The sequence below is a fragment of the Lepidochelys kempii genome, chromosome 11, assembly GCF_965140285.1.
Source record: "Lepidochelys kempii isolate rLepKem1 chromosome 11, rLepKem1.hap1, whole genome shotgun sequence".
In the NCBI taxonomy this organism is placed as follows: domain Eukaryota; kingdom Metazoa; phylum Chordata; order Testudines; family Cheloniidae; genus Lepidochelys; species Lepidochelys kempii.
This window is the reverse complement of record NC_136390.1, coordinates 56,034,422-56,056,608: the sequence shown is the minus strand read 5'-3', so window position 1 is coordinate 56,056,608 and position 22,187 is coordinate 56,034,422. Positions and strand designations below refer to the sequence as shown.

The following is a 22,187-nucleotide window of genomic DNA, read 5'->3' as shown; positions in this document are numbered from 1 at the left end:
GTTCAGTAACACAGATACATCACAAACTTGAAATATTCTCCTATTTCCAGCTCATGGGTTTACTTATATGGGAGAGTAGAATAAACACTCTTCAAAGACGAGTCCTTTTTTCCCATGAGAAAGGTTTGAACTTCAAAGTCAGATTTGGAGAAACGGAACTTCCTCTGTTCAATATTACATTTGTCTATTCTGCATTGTGATTACATCTTGTGAAAGACGACATAGAAACAGATGCAAATACTTATGAAGTCCTTCACTACAGTTAACAAATAGAAACAAGTATGCACACCAGTCCTAGAATTTCTGAGATGGTGGACACAACAGCAAGGAGCCTTGGCTGGAGGAATTTTGACAAAAAGGAAATGCAAAGTGTTCACAATAGATATAAGTATATTGGAGCCTACCTAATCAATAAGGAAAACTGCTCAAAACAAGAAGAGAAGAAACACATTTCTTTGACCTAAAGGCAACAAAAAATGTACTTCTAGTATTCGTGGAAAGTTCAGAAGGAGGAAACGACATTGTCTAATAAGATACCACTTCAGCAGTTGTGTACCAACATAAACAGGAAGGAGAAAGGATCCAGTCACTGAAACAAAGAAGTAATAGGTGAAATCATGCAAAGTAAATTTAGATTCCCAAAGGACTCTTTACAGGAGTCCACAATGGAAAAGTGGACTGGCTACGCAAAGAGAAAGCAAACCGTCCAGGCAGGTTCCTTCAAATATCAAACAGTTGGAAGTCTCTTGGCTGGATCTGCTCACTACAAGGGAAAACAACTCCACATTTCAAGAGAGAGAGAATTTGAAAGCAAAAGAAATACATGTATTGTTACATAAGTGCCCCAAACTCATGATATATGTTTTTCCAAATCAGAAAATGAAGAAGAAACTAACCAAAATAGTAATGGTCACTGTAAGGATGCCAAGATGACCATAGTTCTTGGATCTAGTGGAAATATCAGCACAATTTCTATTATTATTTGTTAGATAAGATCTTCTCAGCCAAGGACTTCATTCATGTTCAGAATTTTTAAACTTGATAACCTGCCTTTTGAAAGGGAAATGTCTGCAAACAAGGAATTTTCATCCAGCTCCACTGACTTTTTATTTTTTAAAACATCTTTCTATTCAGCAGGTATACTCCAGCATCTGAACCAGACTTTCTTTCTGATATAAGTATAGAAGGCAGGAGTTCCAGCAGCTCTGGAATACTTACTAGAATTACATGGCATAGACTGGGACTTCAAGACAGACAGACACGCTCATTCTCTCTCACTCACTCTTAATGAGGTGGCAAGCACTCAAAAGTTTGAAAATGTCCCATGTTGTGTATGCCTTACAATACAGTCTTCGGTTACATGATCTGTATTATTATTTTTCCCACAGAACTCCAGCCTCACTCAGTACACAGGATGGACCTGTTCAGGGATGAATCTCAGATGTGTAGTGAAGGAGATTATCTGTAGGATCCCTGCCTCATTTGTTGCCGAAGTTGGAACATGTCATGAATGAGGCAGGGGATTGCAAGAAAAGAAAGGATGGTCTCTTGGTTAATGCAATTGAGCACTGCCCTGGAGAGTTGGATTCTATCCCTGTCTCTGCCAAAGAGTTCCTGTGTAATGCTACGCAAGTCACTTAAACCAAACTTTTCACCAGTGGTCACTAACCAACTAGTATTTCTCATTTTCTCATTGCCTGACTTGAGACCCTGGGGTCTGACTTTCAGAAGTGCTGAGTTCTACAGCTGCTACTGAAGTCAATAGGAGCTGAGCTTTGAACATAAAAAGAGCTATATAATGCTAAGGACTCTGAAAATCAGGCCCTCAAAATTGGGCACCCAAAATTAGTGGATGTTTTGGACCTGAGGCCTGGTCTACACTACGAGTTTGTCGAATTTAGCAGCGTGAAATTGAATTAACCCTGCACCCATCCACACAACGAAGTCATTTTTGTCTACATAAAGGGCTCTTGAAATCGATTTCTGTACTCCTCCCCGACAAGGGGATTAGTGCTGAAATCGACATCGCCGTTTTGAATTAGGGTTAGTGTGGACGCAATTCGATGGTATTGGCCTCCGGGAGCTATCCCACAGTGCACCATTGTAACCACTCTGGACAGCACTTTGAACTCGGATGCACTGGCCAGGTAGACAGGAGAAGCCCCAGGAACTTTTGAATCTCATTTCCTGTTTGGCCAGGCGAGCTCATCAGCACAGGTGACCATGCAGAGCTTATCAGCACGGGTGACCATGCAGTCCCAGAATTGAAAAAGAGCTCCAGCATGGACCGAATGGGGGAGGTACTGGATCTAATTGCTGTATGGGGAGACTAATCTGTGCTATCAGAACTACATTCCAAAAGACAAAATGCCAAAACATTTCAAAAAATCGCCAAGGCCATGATGGACAGAGGCTGCAGCAGGGACGCAACACAGTGCCGCGTGAAACTTAAGGAGCTCAGAGAAGCGTACCAGAAAACCAAAGAATCAAACGAATGCTCTGGGACAGAGCCCCAGACATGCCGCTTCTACGCTGAGCTGCATGCAATTCTAGAGGAGGCCACCACCATTACCCACCCCTGTCCGTGGACTCCGATGATGGGGTACTCTCCACCATGCCTGAGGATTTTGCGGACGGGGAAGATGAGGAGGAGGAGGAGGATGAGCTTGAGGAGAGCACACAGCATACCGTTCTCCTCGACAGCCAGGATCTTTTTATCATCCTGACTGAAATACCCTTCCAACCCAACCAAGCCGGAGAAGGGACCTCTGGTGAGTGTACCTTTTTAAATCTAGTACATGTTTTAAAAGCAAGTGTGTTTTAAGATTAATTTGCCCTGAGTACTTGGGATGCATTTGTGGCCAGTACAGCTACTGGAAAACAATGTTAACATGTCTGGGGATGGGGCGGAAATCCTCCAGGGTAATCTCCATGAAGCTCTCCTGGAGGTACTCTAAAAGCCTTTGCAGAAGGTTTCTGGGCAGAGCAGCCTTATTCTGTCCTCCATGGTAGGACACTTTACCACGCCATGCTAGTAGCACGTAATCTGGTATCATTGCCTGACAAAGTCTGGCAGCGTATGGTCCCGGTGTTTGCTGGCATTCAAGCAACATCCATTCTTTATTTCTCTGTGTTATCCTCAGGAAAGTGATATCGTTCATGGTAACCTGGAATTTAATTACGGGGACATTCAGAGGTGGCCGTTCCTACTGGGCTGTTTGCCTGTGGCTGAAAAGAAATCCTCCACGCAGTTAGCCAAGCGGTGAGGGGGGTGCATTGGTGCTGAGCTGTTCATGTTTGGCTAGCAGGGATCTTCCCTGATACCAGCCACATGGTGGGGGGAGGGATAAACCGATCATCCCAGAGAATTGGATGGGGCGGGGTTAGTTTGGTTTCTGCTGCTGCACGTTAACATGAAAACCACAGCACTAAATGGCCAACTCAACGGGCTTTGCTTGGTATGGGAAAGGAGGGTGCTGCTGTTATAAAGGTTGCAGAAGCTGAAAGACTATGGCTTACCATGGCCGCCACAAGCCGAGTTCTGTTGCCCGGCCCTGCGTGTGTGATCTCTAACACCAAAGCCGCTGGCACTCAATATAAGATGCAAAATGTGACCTTGTACCAAAATCACATGTGCAATGTAATGTGAATAGTGTTGTTCACTGTGAAAGAGTATAGCCATTGTTCTGTAAAATGTATCTTTTTAAATACTTCACTCCCTTTTCTTCTTCCAGCAGCTGCAAATGTTTCATCCCAAAGGCTATCTCAGATAAGGCGGCAAAAAAACCACACGCGTGATGAAATGTTCTCTGAGCTCATGCAGTCATCTGGCACTGACAGAGCTCAGCAGAATGTGTGGAGGGACACAGTAGCACAGTACAGGAAAGTGGCCAATGAATGTGAGGACAGGAGGGACGATCGAGATGAGAGGTGGAGGCAGGAAGATCAGAGGAGGCAGGATGCAATGCTGGGGCTACTGCAGGATCAAACGGACATGCTCTGGCAGCTGGTGGAGGTTCAGGAACAGCAGCAGGATCACAGACTGCCGCTGCAGCCCCTGTTTAACCGCCGTCCCTCCTCCCCAAGTTCCACAGCCTCCTCACCCAGACGCCCAAGAACGTGGGCAGGGGGAGGCTCCGGGCACCCAACCACTCCACCCCAGTGGACAGCCCAAGCAACAGAAGGCTCTCATTCAACAAGTTTTGAAGTGGCCTTTTCCTTCCCTCCTCCCACACCCCACCCGGGCTACCTTGTGAGTTATTTCCCTATTTTTATAATAAATTAATAAAGAATACATGTTTTTTAAATGATAGTGACTTTATTTCCTTTGCAAACAAAAGAGGGGAGGGCGGGTGGCTTACAGGGAATTAGAGTCAACCAAGGGGGCGGGTTTTTGTCAAGGAGAAACAAACAGAAGTGTCACACAGTACCCTGGCCAGTCATGAAACTGGTTTTAAAAGCTTCTCTAATATGCAGCACTTCCTGCTGTGCTCTTCTAATCGCCCTGGTGTCTGGCTGTATGTATTCAGCGGCCAGGCGATTTGCCTCAACCTCCCACCTCGCCATAAATGTCTCCCCCTTACTCTCACAGAGATTGTGGAGCACACAGCAAGCAGCAATAACAATGGGAATATTGGTTTCGCTGAGGTCTGAGTGAGTCCGTAAACTGCTCCAGCGACCCTTTAAACATCCAAATGCACCCTCTACCACCATTCTGCACTTGTTCAGCCTATAGTTGAACAGCTCCTTACTACTGTCCAGAGTGCCTGTGTATGGCTTCATGAGCCATGGCATTAAGGGGTAGGCTGGGTCCCCAAGGATAACTATAGGCATTTCCATGTCCCCAACAGTTATTTTCTGGCCTGGGAAGTAAATCCCTTCCCACAGCCGTTTAAACAGACCAGAGTTCTTGAAGACGCAAGCGCCATGAACCTTTCCCGGCCATCCCATGTTGATGTTGGTGAAATGTCCCTTGCAATCCACCAGTGCTTATAGCACCATTGAAAAGTACCCCTTGCTGTTTATGTACTGGTTGTCCTGGTGGTCTGGTCCCAAGATAGGGATATGCTTTCCGTGTATAGCCCCATCACAGTTAGGGAATCCCATTGCAGCAAAGCCATCTACTATGACCGGCACATTTCCCAGAGTCACTACCTTTGATAGCAGCAGCTCAATGATTGTGTTGGCTACTTGCATCACAGCAGCCCCCACAGTAGATTTGCCCACTCCAAATTGATTCCCGACTGCCCGGTAGCTGTCTGGCGTTGCAAGCTTCCACACGGCTATTGCCACTTGCTTCTCAACTGTGAGGGCTGCTCTGATCTTGGTATTCTTGTGCTTCAGGGCAGGGGAAAGCAAGTCACAAAGTTCCATGAAAGTGCCCTTACACATGTGAAAGTTTCGGAGCCACTGGGAATCATCCCAAACCTGCAACACTGTGCGGTCCCACCAGTTTGTACTTTTTCCCAGGCCCAGAATCGGCATTCCATGGCATGAGCATGCCCCATTAACACCATGATTTCCAAATGGCCCGGGACTGCGGTTTTAGAGAAATCTGTGTCCATGTCCTCATCACTCTCGTCACCGTGCTGCTGTCGCCTCCTCGCCTGGTTTTTCAGGTTCTGGTTCTGCATAAACTGCATGATAATGCGGGAGGTGTTTACAATGGTCATAACTGCTGCGGTGAGCTGAACGGGCTCCATGCTTGCCGTGCTATGGCGTCTGCTTGGGCAATCCAGGGAAAGGGTGCAAAATGATTGTCTGCCGTTGCTTTCATGGAGGGAGGGTTGACTGACAACATTTACCCATAACCACCCGTGACAAATTTTTGGCCCCATCAGGCACTGGGAGCTCAGCCCAGAATTCCAATGGGCAGTGGGGACTGCGGGAACTGTGGGATAGCTACCCACAGTGCACCTCTCAGAATGTCGACACTTGCCACAGTACTGTGGACGCACACCGCTGAATTAATGTGCTTAGTGTGGATGCATGCACTCAACTTTATACAATCTTTTCCAAAAAATTGACTTCTGTAAAATCGGAGTAATTTCGTAGTGTAGACAAGGCCTCAGTCTCTCTGTGCCTCAATTCCCCATCTGTAAAATGGGATACTACCGCCCCCTCATCTCACAGGGGTGTTGTGAAGATAAATTAATTAATGTTGTGAAGTACTCGGGTATATAGTGATAAATGCCATAGAAAAGCCCATGAGGAAATTAATAACTGTCTTCAGAGCAGGGTTAGAATAATGTATAATAAATAAGAAATCGCTCAGCACACTGAAATAAGATAAAACATGTAATAGCGACTCATTACATGGGCACCATCCATCCTGTGCACTGAATAAGGCAGGGCTTTTAGTTTTGAGTACATAAGTGCCTAACACATAAAATTAGAAACATAAATAATAGAAACACATTCATTTAAAGTAAGTGATGGTATAGGGTAGGGTATGTTTTCCAAAGCTTATGAATTATAATCAAAAGGAAGCTTGGTCTTGTCGAAAGCATACAACTTTCTGTACTTGAATGAGAAAGCAAGCTAGTTTTTTTTTATATATCTATAAATGTTATTTCATCTGTCTAAAGAGATGTCAGGCTGTGTAATGGAAGGCAGATTTTGTTAGCATTTTGAAATTATTGACTCATTATTTTGGGATACAATAGTTTTTTTTTATCTTCAGTCACTGAGTAGTACCTTTTTCATCTTAATTTTGTCATTTGACTATCAAAAGAATAGTCTTTGAGTACTGTTTTAAAAGGATCCTAATTTGCATGATGAAATGGTTGGATCAACTCTAATTCATCATACAGAATTGACAAGAATTATGTGGCAAATCCTGCCTCCACCACTCTTTGCAGACATGTAAAGCATGATAGACAATGGAATTAGTACAATGGAGTATTGTTGCTCTAGGCAGTGGAGCAGGATGCAGTCCGCTTAAAGGGACTTCCAGTGCTGCGTGCTTCACAAGGCTCTGTATGTACCAGCATATGGGATGGAGCAGGGATGGGACCAGGGAGAGGTGGCAGTGTGTCTGTCGAATCCACAGCTGTATGGATTCACCAACTAAATCTCCCTATCAGGAAAAGGGAGGGGAAATCAGGCATCACAGAGGCTGCTGCAGGAGCAGCCTCCGAGTAGCTCTGCTTGTGCTGCGTGGTCTGGAGTGGGAGACTTGGCACCTCCTGATCACTGCAGAACCCCCTACACACAGCCTTTAAATTTGAGATTTGAGAGGGGGAGATGGTGTGTCAATATTTAAGTCTAAGGCGGCAATGGTCTATTAGTTTTCTATGGCAGTTTTGTTGTTCAGGAATTAACCTATTGTAGATCTGGATAAACTCCTTCCTTGTGCTATGTTGATGTCTTACATGGGAGAAGAGGGAGAAGGAAAGTTTTCTTAATTCTGCACAGAACTGCAAACTTACACTTGGGAGAGCAGTACATTGAAGCTACTATGCATCTTAGTCTAACATGCCCCTAAAGTTATATCCTGAAGGCTTGGGGGCACAATCTGGCCCCTCTATATACTGGTGTTGACATAATGTGCCAGAGATGTGAACGTAATACTTGTATTTGGAAGAGTCAATAAGCTCCAATGCCCATTCCCCCTACCAGTCTCTTTGAGATATCCTCAAAGTCCTTTATGTCCTTCCAGGCTGACAACCTCTACTTGTAATGTGAGTATCTGTTTTGATATTTAAGAACAAAATGAATACTTGTGGTATTAATTACAGTGGTATTTAGTCTGTGATTAAAAATATTCACGGGTTATTAGTTTTATGATGGAATGAAACTGTTTAGGAAGTCTTCGTTTTATGGTCTTTAAATTTTATGTCTTTCCTCCTCTTCCTTCCCTCCCCCCTCAGCATGATAAAATTCACTAAATGATAAAAGATTCTGCCTCAACATTAATGGCCTAGTTTTGTTCTGTAATAACTTTACTGAAGAACTTTTGTGAAAAGGAAGGAAGACTGTGGCTATATCTACACTACAGCTGCGGTTGACGCTCTGAGATTGATCCACTGGCGATCGATTTAGCAGGTCTAGTGAAGACCCGCCAAATCGACAGCAGATCGCTCTCCAGTTGATCCCTGTACTCTACCTCTGATGAGAAGAGTAAGGTAAGTTGACGGGAGAGTTTCTCGCATTGACCCCCCGGGATATAGACCCTGCAGTAACTCGACCTAAAGTACGTCGACTCCAGCTACATTATTCTCGTAGCTGGAGTTGCGTAGTGTAGGTCGACTTATCACAGTCGTGTAGACATAGGCTAAGAGTGGAAAAAACTCTGGATACACCACTGTGTTCTTGAAATGTACATAGCAATATTTTCTACAGAAATTCATCATCGTCATCAAATGTGCATAGTCTACTGAGGACCATTGTGCCAGTCAGAGTGATCACAGTTGATGGCACCATATCAGGCATTGCGGAGTGAAGTTCCGAGATCTGGCTCAGTCCTGCAAATCTCTGGGGCAGCCCCAGGGTGATACTAGGTAGGGTAAAGGTGTGCACCCCTTCACTTGTCAATGAGAGTTTGAGAGCACATTGTGCTGGGGTGTTTTTGTCTATCCTGGCAACATGGCCAAAGAGCACACAACACCACTTTTGAATGTATTGGGCTATTGGAGGAAGGCCATGTCTCTGCAAGATTATGGCATTTCAGACAAAGTTGAACCCTTTATGCTCAAGATTTAGTGCTGACAGTGCATATGGAATGCTTCTAGCCTCTCCAAATCTGCCTCTAAGAGGGTCCAGGTTTCTGACCCAAATGGCAGTACAGAGGTCTGATAGATCCTGAACTTTGTCTCAGTACATTTTTGCATCCAGAGGAGAGACATGGACTTCATGGAGGAGGTGGTGATACTTAATTGTCATAGGACATCTGATTTGCTGCAGTCATTTGAACAGTTCTTGCAGCTGAGGTAGACAGATGCCTCAACACTCTCCATGGTGCTTAATCCCTTCTGCATCAAGGTACCCACATGGCCCCACAGTATGCCAACATTTTTATGGCTGACTTAGAACAATGCTTCCTCAGCTCTGTCCCCTAATGCCCGTACTCTACTTGCGCTACATTGATGACATCTTCATCATCTGGACCCATGGAAAAGAAGCCCTTGACGAATTCCACCATGATTTCCACAATTTCCATCCCACCATCAACCTCAGCCTGGACTAGTCCACACAAGAGATCCACTTCCTGGACACTACGGTGCTAATAAGCGATGGTCACATAAACACCACCTTATACCGGAAACCTACTGACCGCTATTCCTACCTCCATGCCTCCAGCTTTCACCCAGACCACACCACACGATCCATTGTCTACAGCCAAGCTCTACGATACAACCGCATTTGCTCCAACCCCTCAGACAGAGCCAAACACCTACAAGATCTCTATCAAGCATGCATACAACTACAGTACCCACCTGCTGAAGTGAAGAAACAGATTGACAGAGCCAGAAGAGTTCTCAGAAGTTACCTACTACAGGACAGGCCCAACAAAGAAAATAACAGAACGCCACTAGCCATCACCTTCAGCCCCCAACTAAAACCTCTCCAACGCATCATCAAGGATCTACAACCTATCCTGAAGGACGACCCATCACTCTCACAGATCTTGGGAGACAGGCCAGTCCTTGCTTACTAACAGCCCCCCAACCTGAAGCAAATACTCACCAGCAACCACACACCACACAACAGAACCACTAACCCAGGAACCAATCCTTGCAACAAAGCCCGTTGCCAACTGCATCCACATATCTATTCAGGGGACACCATCATAGGGCCTAATCACATCAGCCACACTATCAGAGGCTCATTCACCTGCACATCTATCAATGTAATATATGCCATCATGTGCCAGCATTGCCCCTCTGCCATGTACATTGGCCAAACTGGACAGTCTCTACATAAAAGAATAAATGGACACAAATCATACGTCAAGAATTATAACATTCAAAAACCAGTCGGAGAACACTTCAATCTCTTTGGTCACTCGATTACAGATCTAAAAGTTGCAATTCTTCAACAAAAAATCTTCAGAAACAGACTCCAACGAGAGACTGCTGAATTGGAATTAATTTGCAAACTGGATACAATTAACTTAGGCTTGAATAAAGGCTGGGAGTGGATGGGTCATTACACAAAGTAAATCTATTTCCCTCCCCTCCCCACACACACACACTGTTCCTCAGACGTTCTTGTCAACTGCTGGAAATGGCCCACCTCGATTATCACTACAAAAGGTTTTTTCTCCCCCGCTCTCCTGCTCGTAATAGCTCACCTTAAGTGATCACTCTCATTACAGTGTGTATGGTAACACCCATTGTTTCATGTTCTCTGTGCATATAAATCTCCCCACTGTATTTTCCACTGAATGCATCTGATGAAGTGAGCTGTAGCTCATGAAAGCTTATGCTCAAATAAATTGGTTAGTCTCTAAAGTGCCACAAGTCCTTCTTTTCTTTTTGCGGATACAGACTAACACGGCTGCTACTCTGAAACCAGTGTGAAGATAGTGCACGAGCTTCAGCAGAACATTTGGGATACCAAATCCTTTCAGTGACAGTGAAAGCGTTGACCCATCAGCAGAATAAAAAGTTGCTTCAATGTCTATATATGGCATGTGAAGCAGGCAATTCAATTCTCAATGCAGGTCAACCAGAAACTGGAGGGTAAGGACAATATCCACTGTCGACCACCCAGGAATGAAACCTGATTGCTGTGGATAGTGGTGTCTGTTAAGTGATGTCCTGCCAAGCGGAACAGTAATGAAAACCTTTCTGGGGACCAGTAGCAGTGAGATTGGCCTGTCGTTGCCAAACTTGATGTCAGATCTCTAACCCTTGTATTATGATACCATGTTTCCATTCTGCTGGTACAATGTCTGGTGCCCATACTTTTAAAAACATTTGATTCAGGCCAGTGCACACTGATTCCAAGGAACCTTTGAACAGCTCATGTGGAATACCATCAGTTCCAGCAGCACATCCATTCCATAACTTTTGGAAGGCCTTTCATATTGCCTTGAGTGATGGAGGCTCTGTTTTGGTCCCTACGTCTTCAGCCATATAGTTTGCCAGATCACATTGCTCTGGGCAGTCATCAGCAGGTGCATGATCTGAAGGTATACATTGTCCCCAAATGTAAAATAGTTATGGGTAAGGACAAAGTCACAAAGTTCAGCCACCAGGTTAGCCGTGACATTATCGGGGATAGTGTTCTTGACGGCTTGTAGTCCATCTTTGTGTGGAATGTTGGTGTAGAGGGCTTCTACATCCGTAGTGGCCAGGATGGTGTTATCAGGAAGATCACTGATGGATTGTAGTTTCCTCAGGAAGTCAGTGGTGTCTTGAAGGTAGCTCTAAGGTACACACTTTCATAATGTGTTTGCCATCTTCCCAGGACTTTGTCCATTGATGAGCAGGAAGAGCCATTTGGTTTCATCTTGAGAATATTAGAAGTCTGTTTGTGGCTATCAACCACACATGAGATAGCCCTGTAGATAGGATTCAGAATATTGTGCTTTGGGATGTCCTCTGCTTTATTGGTCAAGGAATTTAATGTAGACTTCACAGTCACATTTTGATATGGCCTGAAAAATGCCTTTCAATCACTTACATTCTTGGACATCTCCCTGCTTGGGTGTTCTGATTTTTTCCCCCTAATATATCAAAGGGCTCTTCAGAAAGCCAAGGTTTCTGCACAACCCTCTGAAGCTGATTGTTTCAGTGGTGGCATATGATATAGCATTACATATCAACTCCAGACAATCTCTATGTCATCCAAGAGGGCATCACGATTACTTATGTGATCTTTGACGGCCTGTGTATATTTTATGGCTTCAACAGGATGCTTGGAAAGATGGTGGAGATTACTTTGTGGATATCTGGTTTGCGAGGGGTTGGATAACGCAACGAGAGCTCAGCAGCAGTTAGTCAATGGTCTGAGTTTGCTGGTGAGATTTCACTATGTGGTCAGTTTCTTTCATGGCATGTCCATTGATTGAAATTCAGGTTCAGCAATGGTTGTTGAAGTGCCTAAACCTAAGCCTATGACAGAGAAACTCTCGATAGCACACTATGTCAGAAACTGAATGGTGTGGTCACTTGGGGGATCCAAACCAAAGTGACCTATCACGATTTCACACCCCTTTCAACCACAACCAGTTACACCAGTTACATTGAAATCTCTGAGCACTAACAGTGTGTCATGTGGTAGAATTTGACTGGATTTTTACTGCCAGCTGGTGGTAGAATGCATCCTTTTCCACAGGTGATGCATCTTCTGTTGGCCACAGCAACAGACAGCAGGGTTAAAGCTGAGCATAAAGTAACCATAAGAAGATGTGGTGCTATGTGGTTAAGATCTGTGCTAGAGGTCGACTGATAACTGCCACACCTTGACTACTATCTGGACTACTGGAGTGGAGAAAGGTTGCTGCTTCCACAGTAATTTGATCACTTTATGGCAAGTGAGCTATGATGCCAGTGATTATGATCTTGTAGTAAGTGAGTTCTTTGACAAGTGCTGTCTTGTACTCAGTACCCATCAGTGTTAACATGTTTCATGTCGAGACATGCAATAAGCCAAGTGGGGTTTGGGTCTTGCCCACTATATGCATGTGAAATATGCCCCTTCTTCTGGATCTGGCAATAACAGGGCCTTTAACCCTGGTGCTGTCATGACTGGCTGCCCATTTGTTTACTTGGGTATTGGGAAACATAGAAGGTTTTTTCAGAGGGGTAACCGTCCCCCTTCTCAGGAATTCTTCTGCCAAATGCCATTGGTTCCTGAAGGTGTGAATGACCATTTGGAAGATCTAGTTCCTTTTCTGCCTTGTACAATCCATGCACTGACAGTCATATCCTATCCACCTTCACCATCGTTGGGAAATTTAGCCCTTATCGTCTGGTTCTGTCATTGGCCTTCACTCATTACCCTGAGGCCTTTGTTGTGTGCTACCAACTGAAGCTGAGGCTTGTGTGGGCAGGGATGACTACACTTTGAAGTAGAGCAGGTAATGCTGCTACTACCTACCACAGAAATACAAAAGTTAAATCATAGAATCTCTCTCTCTAATGCAATATATGACAAGCTTCTATCTGATAGTGTTTAGTTCTGTATCCACAGACTTGATAGGTATGCACTCCTCCTTTGGGAATTTTGAAATGATCAAAAGAGAAAAGTAAATATGGTTGTTACCCTGCATGAAGATTATCACCTGCTCAGTCACAATACTCTGTAGTTTCCTTGAGTTGAATAATTATTTTTTCTGTTATCTTTTGTCTTTGCCTTTATAAAAGTTCAGATTTTTCTATCCAGGGTAGGGATTAAATATTCTTTTTGTTGAGTTTATTATGATTTAGATCTAAAAGGTATAATCTAACAAATCTAATAGCTGTTGGCAGAGATTAAAACAGACATTTTAAGCTTTATAAAACCAAAAAATGGTTGGGCTCTTTCAAAAACATTTATATTTCTCATTGCAAACGTGTGCAGTATAGTTTTTTACATTATTTGACTACAAAGGGCCAGATTATATCCTTTTATAGTCCCACGGAGGTGATGAAAGGAGGAAAAAAATCCCCTTGTTTGAACTACATTTGTCAAAGGAAAGAGATTGTGCAAACACAACATTACCCTTTCCTTCTTTTGACTCTGTAAAAGGCCCCCATGCACAATCTTGGTTCACGTGGCTTTGCAGTTTTGACAGAAGCATGGCTGCCTGGGAGGGTGGAACCCAAGGATAACTTTTCACCATGGTTTCACACAGACCCTCCCCAGGGATTTCCCTGGATAAAATGAGGCTTGCCCTGTCAAAAGGATAATATTCTGGTCAAAGAACAGGGTGTTAGGGAATATTCTGGAACAAAGAACAGGGTGTTAGGGAATCTAGGTTCTCTTATTACTTGATACATACTCTGATGCATTCTCAGACCATGTTAGAATGGGTTTGTGAGGCAGAAGAAGGTGAAGAATAAATGTAAACATGACTAATGAAGGAGCCATTCCACCAAGGAAGGCATGGAAGTAGTACTATTTCATTAGAGTCATGACTTTCTGTGGAAGCCACCCACTACCTGTCTGTTTCATATCAGAGCATCTCCCTTGCAGCATAATTTGGAGGAAACTATGAAAGTGAAAACTCATGAAGCTTCCCAGCCTTTTTCTTTGACAAAGCATGATTTGGCCCAAAACAAAGTCTGTTATTCTGTAAGTAAATTCGGCTTTCCTGTAACTGAAGAAATGTGTCTGATTTAGGCAACCCTCAAAATTCTTATTCAATATAGAAAGGTAAAGTCTGCTTTCTAGTTTTCATGCATTTTCATTCTAATAATAATTTATTTTAAAATTGGAAATTAAGATGGTCTAGGACAGTAGTTACAGAGATTCTAATTTGTAATATATTTCTTGACAAATTCCCTTCAGCATGAGTACAGATTGTTTTAGAATAAGATGACATAGTTTCTCATATATTCATGCATTTTTTTCAGTAATTATAGTCCTCACAAACACAATTCCTGTTTCTTATATATATTAGGGCTGTCAAGCAATTAAAAAAAATTAATCACTCAATCACACTGTTAAATGATAATAGAATATCATTTATTTAAATATTTTGGATGTTTTCTACATATTCAAATATATTGATTTCAGTTGCAACACAGAATACAAAGTGGACAGTGCTCATTTTATATCTTTTATTACAAATATTTTCACTGTAAAAAACAAGAAATAGTATTTTTCAGTTCTGTACTGTAATGTAATCTGTTTATCATGAAAGTTGAACTTACAGATGTACAATTATGTACAAAAAAGCTGCATTCAAAAATAAAGCAATGTAAAACTTCAGAGCCTACAATTCCAATCAGTCCTACTTCTTGTTCAGCCAATCGCTCAGACAAACAAGTTTGTTCACATTTGCAGCAGATAATGCTGCCCACTTCTTCTTTATAATGTCACCTGAAAGTGAAAACGGACGTTTGCATGGCCCTGTTGTAGCCGGTGTCGCAAGATATTTACGTCCCAGATGCACTAAAGATTTATATGTCCCTTCATGCTTCAACCAGCATTCCAGAGGACAGGCATCCATGCTGTTGATGGGTTCTGCTCAATAACGATCCAAAGCAGTGCGGACCGACACATGTTCATTTTCATCATCTGAGTCAGATGCCACCAGCAGAAGGTGGTTTGGGTCCTGCAGTTTCCGCATCAGAGTGTTGCTCTTTTCAGACTTCTGAAAGCATGCTCTACACATCATCCGTCTCAGATTTTGGAAGGCACTTCAGATTCTTAAACCAATTTCAATGTGAAATTTCTAAAGATAGCTACAGTACTCAACCATCTTTAGAAATTTCACATTGGTACCTTCTTTGCATTTTGTCAAATTTGCAGTTGAAAAATACTATTTTTTTGTTTATCATTTTTACAGTGCAAATATTTGTAATAAAAATAATATAAAGTGAGCACTGTACACTTTGTATTCTGTGTTGTAATTGAAATCAGTTCATTCCCTTTCTTGGTCTCTTGCACCCAGATCAGTTCCACCCTTAAGAAGAGGGAATGTCTTTTACTGCGCAATAGTAATCTATTAAGTCCTGCTCCAGCTGAAGTCAATGTCAAAACTCTCATTGACTTAAATAGGAGTAGGTTCAGACTTTTAAAGATCAATTCACACTGGTTCTTGAGAAGAAGCTTTGTCAGTTTTCCTTGAAGGGATGGTGACAGTGATACAAAGTTTGTGGGAGGAGCTGTGATTGTTTTGAGAATTATGAGATGTTGTGTTTGGAAAGAGAGATTTATGTACTGAATTTGTATGATATACTGTAAGTATATAGACAGTCTGAGAAAATGTGAAATATATATGATGAGTTTTAGGTGTTGTTTTTTTCCTTTTAACAAATTGGGTCCTAACACTTTGAATTATCCTGAGAATGTTGCTTTATCTCTGGAATAAAAAATTAGAGATCTGAATGTTAATGATCAGGGATCATTTATCATTCCATCATTTTTAAGCAGTGACTTGCAAAGTTGATGTGGAAACTGTCCCCTATGGATGTTTGACAATAAATGTTAGTCTTGTGCCTTTTGCTGAAATACTGGAAAAATTGTCAGATCTATGTACACATGTGGTTTACTGTTTTTCTCTTCATCATCCTTTCAGCATTTTCTTTTAAATAACTTGAATAAAGAAGTCTACAAACCTCTCCTCATTAATTTCTCAGCACAAACTACAGCCGCTCAGACTCAGAATATTATCATGTCAAAGCTGGATAAAAGGAGGAAGGGAGTTTATGGTCCTCCTCTTGGGAAGCGAATGGTAACTGAAATCTATTTTTTTAAACTAAAATAAATATTTAAATGCATTATTTCTCAACTGTAACCAGAAGTAAAATTAAGCAGGAATAATTAACATAGTGTAATTCTAGAGTGGCAGAGTTCTAATTCTCCTAATTTAGACTTTCTTGCTCCCTATTCTATTTATGTAAATGTAAGGGAGTTGATGTGCTCAGAACCGAATTGAGGGAGAGGGATACTTCTGTGATATACTTTCTTCCACCTATCTTGAGACTTTCTCACAATGTTCCAGCTTCTTGAAGGGATGGCGGGGAAGAGGGGTGGATAAGGGCAGCAGGTGAGTGATATATATCTTGGCTGTTTTCCCTGTCCCATATCCACAGGAGTAACCAGTGCAAATAATTGCAAACTGAATCCACGGTACCCAGAATTGTTTCCCCCTCCACACTGTGTAACTTCACCCTCAAAGGCATATGCTAGAGTCATCCATGTTCAGGTGAGCTGCTTCCAGCATAACTCCTGCAGGAGCTCTGATGTCCAGAGCTTGTAGGGATCTGGCAGCAAGATCCAGGCCAGAATCTTCTTTGCCCAGGCTTCTGATGGATCCTTCAAGATCCATGTGGATCTCAGAGTATCCACAGGTTTAGAAAGCATATTAAAAATAAATTTAGAAAAGCAAATTTCCTTCATATTTTCATTTTCAGGTTGTATTTGTAGATGATGTAAATATGCCAGCACGAGAAGTCTATGGTGCTCAGCCTCCAGTTGAGTTACTTCGCCAGTGGTTAGATCACTGGAATTGGTATGACCTTAAAGACTGCTCCATGATTAAACTTGTGGATGTTCAAATTATGTGTGCGATGGGACCAGCAGGTAAGATATGTGCATCATATGTTCTTTTATACATGACTAAAATTCTAAGTACCTGTAAGAAAATGTGTTACTGTTCAAGTGCTGGTCCATAGGTGTGTTCAACTGTGCATATGCCTGAGACTGGAGAATTCTTGCAAGTAGTGTTCGTTGGTCCATTCCTGCACCCCAGCTGTCCTCTTGCTCTGCACCAAGAGTATAAGGGGTGGGTTGGATTGACCCCCTCTCTAGTTCTTTCTTATTGCCACATGATCTGAGTCAGAATCCTCCACTGTCCAGAACTTCTCCTTTCTCTTTATCCTATAAATATATTCAAAGTTATTTTATTCCTAGTTTGTTGTTAGTGTTCTACTAGATGGTTATACTTGGCTAGTGTTCGAATCCCCACCCTGCGGAACACTCCTGGTCAGCGTGGGGCTTGGATAATGTCCAGGATTCTGTGCTTCAAAAATGTATTTCTTGGCCCTGCTTCTTTTCAGTCAGTGACTGTATTTACTGTCCTGGGCAGTGCATATCCCTGCCAAGTGCAGTATCTGTTGCTCCTTCCCCAGCTGAACATGGCAAGTGCAAGAGCTCCAGCTTCAAAAACACCTTCAATGAGACCTCAGTCAGATCCAGATCAGGGATCCAGGTCACCCGCCTCCCCCATACATCATCCAAAGTGTGCATCCCCCCAATTCCGTGTCTGAATCCAGAGAGAAGAGGAGCAGAGGGTGCACTCACAAACACAAAAGCAAATCTGCTTTTAGAGTCTCTGAGAGACCCCATCCCAATCCCGTTTCTTTGGTGAGCCTTCATGTTCAAGCCTTAAGGATTTATGTTCTCCTAAGCCTCATAGGCATAGCCAAAAGGGATCTCAAATTATCAGGCCCTTCTCTCCAAACATAATTTTCTGGACTACTTTAAGGACAAACTGCCTCAGGAAGACAGGGTTAATTTCCTGCTGCATGCAAGGTCATGCTGGGTGGAGGATGCCATTGTGTTCTGGCATGCAGAGATTAGCAGGTGTATACTGGAAATTAGTAATTGGCATTAGCAAATGCAGAAATAAACGGGTGTATACTGGAAAGTTCATATCATAGATTCTAAAGGTATCTTACTAATTTCAAGCACACCACGCTCTATAATTTATGTAGTAGATTTTACATTATTCTACTGAAATACTATCCCAGTCAGAGTATTACCAGGTTTTGGGACTAGATGGTGACCCTGATACGGAACCCATCCCTAGGAAGGAGTACTGTGGAAAGGGATCTGGGGGTCATAGTGGATCACAAGCTTAAATATGTGTCAATGGTGAAACACTGTTGCAAAAAAATAAAACATCATTCTGGGGTGCACTAGCAGGAGTGTTGTAAGTAAGACAAGATAAGTAATTCTTCTGTTCTACTCTGCGCTGATTAGGCCTCACCTCGAGTATTGTGTCCAGTTCTGGGTGCCACATTTCAGGAAAGATATGGACAAATTGGAGAAAATCCAGAGAAGAGCAACAAAAATGATTAAAGATCTAGACAACATGACTTATGAGGGAAGATTGAAAAAATTGGGTTTGTTCAGTCTGGAAAAGACTGAGGCGGGGGGATATGATAACAGTTTTCAAGTGCATAAAAGATTGTTACAAGGAGGAGGGAGAAAAATTGTTCTCTTTAACCTCTGAATAAAGTATAAGAAGCAATGGGCTTAAATTGCAGCCAGGGCGATTTAGGTTGGACATTAGGAAATACTTAACTGTCAGGGTATAATAAATTAGGGAGGTGGTAGACTCTCTGTCATTGGAGATTTTTAAGAGCAGGTTAGACAAACACCTGTCAGAGATGGTCTAGATCAGGGGTGAGGAGCCTTTTTTCTATCAGAGGCCATTGACCCACAGAAAAAATCAGTTGTGGGCGACACACAGCCACGTGAGGGTTGTGAATGTTTGGGGCTTCCCTTAGGCTCCGGGGTGGGGCCAAAAATGAGGGTTTCAGGGTGTGAGAGCAGGCTCTGGGATAGAGCAGGGGGTTGGGGTGCAGGAAGTGGTGAGGGTTCCGACTGGAGGGGCTGGGGATGAGGAGTTTGGGGTGCAGGAGGGGGCTCCAGACTGGGGCCAAGCAGTTTGGAGTGCAGGAGGGTGCTCACGGATGGGGCAGTGGGTTAGGGTGCAGGTGGGGGTGCAGGGTCTGTGAGGGACTTATGGTGCAGGAGAGGGTTCTGACCTGGTGCAGGGGTTGGGGCAGGGGTGTGGGCTCTGGGAGGGAGTTAAGGTGCAGAATGTGGGGGCGGTTCAAACTGGGGCAGGGGTTTGGGGCGCGGGTAGGGGTGTGGGCTCTTGGAGGGAGTTTAGGTACAGGAGGGGGCTCGGCTGGGGGTTGGGGTATGGATGGGGTGCAGGGTCTGGGAGGGAGTTTGGGTGTGGGAGGGGGCTCAGGGCTGTAGTTTAGGTTGCGGCTGGGGTGTGGGGTCTGAGAGGGAGTTAGGGTGCAGCAGGGGGTTCGGGGCATGGGCTCTGGCCAGGTGGTGCTTACCTGACGTGGCTCCTGGTCGGTGGCACAGCGGGGCTAAGGCAAACTCCCTGCTCCCGGAAGCGGCCAGCATGTCTATTAGCAGCACGCGGAATTCCCCTGATCGTCCCTCCTCCCGGGAGCTACGGGAGGTGCCAAGGCTCGGGACTTCCGGCCCACTGCGCGGAGACTTGCTGCAGGCCGGATTAAATTAAGCAGCGGGATGGATCCAGCCTGTGAGCCGAAGGTTCCCCACCTCTGGTCTAGATGATACTTAGTCCTGCCTTGAGTCCCTTCCAGTCCTACACTTATATGATTCTGTAAGAAACACCTTTTAAAGTAGTTTAAAATTTACTTAGAATAGGACAATATGCATTTTGTAGACTATTCTCACTTTCAGAAAGCGAGATTCTGATGCCCTCATTCAGGTTGGATAGTACCTTATTCTACCAGTAGTCCCATTGCAGTCGCTGGGACTATTCTTGGAGTTAAGATACTTTTTAATGTGAATCAGGGTGGTAGAATCTGACCGAGGATGATTAGTAGAAAAGTGTTAAATATTTATAGCTTAATGCTAGTTTCATTATTTTATTTTCAGTATTTGTGCTTTCTCATTTTAGGTGGTGGCCGAAACCCAATAACTCCTCGATACTTGCGACATTTCAATACAGTTACTATTAATGAGTTTGATGATGATTCCATGTATACAATTTTCTCTAGAATTTTAGACTGGCATCTCTCTACTTGGTAAGTAACTTTTGTATATTGCAAAAGGCTAAAGTAAATATTTAAACTGTGTCTTTGGAAAGTCTACCAAAATACCTTTCTAGGATCCTGTTCTGGAGTGGAATTGAGCATCTGTGGGTCTGATGGATTTGACAAATTCTCAGTATTTCTTATGACAAGGCTTCTTATTAGGAAACTCCTATGGAAAATATTTCTCTTCATAAACCTAAGCTTTTCACTGTGTGTTAGAATCATTCATGTTGCTTCAGTTAATTCAGATGTTTTGAAAATATTATTTCAATTTAAAGTAAATAAAACTACAGTCATATTAGTGATTATTCTAAGAACCTAAGATTTTCTGTAATATATTATACTAGTCCTCACCTATGCTTACCACTCTTAGCAAATTATAACTTAGAATACTATTAGCTTCTTTAACATTTTAGTATCTGTCAGAAGTCAATAAAAATAGAAAGTTAGTCAATTGGTGGAAAATAGAATTCTAATGAAAAATTCATCTGTTAATTGTCATTACAGTATACTTTTTGATTAATTAAAATAACAATAACATAAATTATTGTTGAATCTGAATTTCATCTACTAGTATCTCATTTACACACTGTTTAGAAAAAATGGATTTTGGGGGGGCTTTTTTGTGAAAGTATTTTTCTTCTTTTGTTTAATTCAGGTCTCTTAACACTCGACCTGTGTTTAAATACCAATTTTCACTATGGGTCTGATCCTGTGAAATACTGAGCATCCACTTCTGTGGGAATTGAGGGTTCTCCTTTGAGATATGTTGTCTATGTACATATTCCACTTCTGGTGGTGTGCATGCACCCCATGTGCTCCAGATCAGAGTCTATTGGCCAATAATGTCTGTGGTGGCTGCGTATGTGCCCCGAGTCTCTTTGTGTCTTGTGCCAAGGGCATGTAGTCCAGAGTGGGCAAACTACCATTCAGTTCCTTCTCATTGCTTCAGGCTATGAGACAGAGCTGCTTGCTGACCATTTCCTACAAATTACTAGCTTACTTACCTTAACTTTTGTTTTGACGGCATCTCTGGGATGCAACCTTCGACTGTGGGACCACTGTGCCCCCTTAACTCACTAATCTGGGTTGTCTCTCACAATGCCTTACTGGTGACAAGTAGCAAACCACTCCAGTTGCTGTTACCACTCAGTATAACCATATGTGGAGCCCCACACCCAGCTAGATTGCATGAATGCTCCCAGAGCCACTCAAAAATCATGCAGAGCAAGGCACCAGTCAGATTCCCTCAGCGCCCAGCCTTGTACCTCAGGAATATACCGTCTTGCACTGCTCAAGACTCTTTCTTAATTGGTTCACCACTTCATCAATGGAAAGTGGATATACACCAGACTTTGTAACCTGAGCTGATTTACCAAGCACTTCAGTCAAACTTACTGGTAAAGAGAAACATTAGAATAAGTTTACTGATTACAAAAGATGGATTTTAAGTGATTATAAGTGATAGGCAAAAGTCAGAGTAATTACCAAAGGAAAATAAAAGATAAGCATGCAGTCTAAATTCTCAACCTTAATAGACTAGGCCATATCTGGACTAAGCAGTTTTTCTCACCCCTCTGGATACTGCAAGTTGGGTGCAATCTTTCATGCACAGGCTCTTGCTGTTAGTCTGGGGACCAGTCTCCTCATCTCCAGCGTTCTCTTTGCCTTCAGTGTACGTGGGGGAAGAGACAGGACCAACCATGTGGCTTCTGTCCTCTCTTTTATATCCTCAGTCCATGTACTTGGAGAACACAAGTTCTGGCATGT

General features: G+C 43.0%; 1 protein-coding gene across 12 annotated transcripts in view; it reads left to right on the top strand.

The window, feature by feature from the left end:
• The window catches only part of DNAH7 (dynein axonemal heavy chain 7), a 270,148-nt gene that overhangs the window by 132,625 nt on the left and 115,336 nt on the right, over positions 1-22,187 (top strand). For all 12 annotated transcript variants that reach the window (XR_012154342.1, XM_073306229.1, XM_073306230.1 and 9 more), the window contains 3 exons: positions 16,178-16,333; positions 17,016-17,184; positions 20,282-20,408. Coding sequence is in view for 11 of the 12 variants with exons in the window: in XM_073306229.1 (XP_073162330.1) it covers positions 16,178-16,333; positions 17,016-17,184; positions 20,282-20,408 (452 nt within the window). In the remaining variant the exon portion in view is untranslated. The remainder of the gene's footprint in view (positions 1-16,177; positions 16,334-17,015; positions 17,185-20,281; positions 20,409-22,187) is intronic.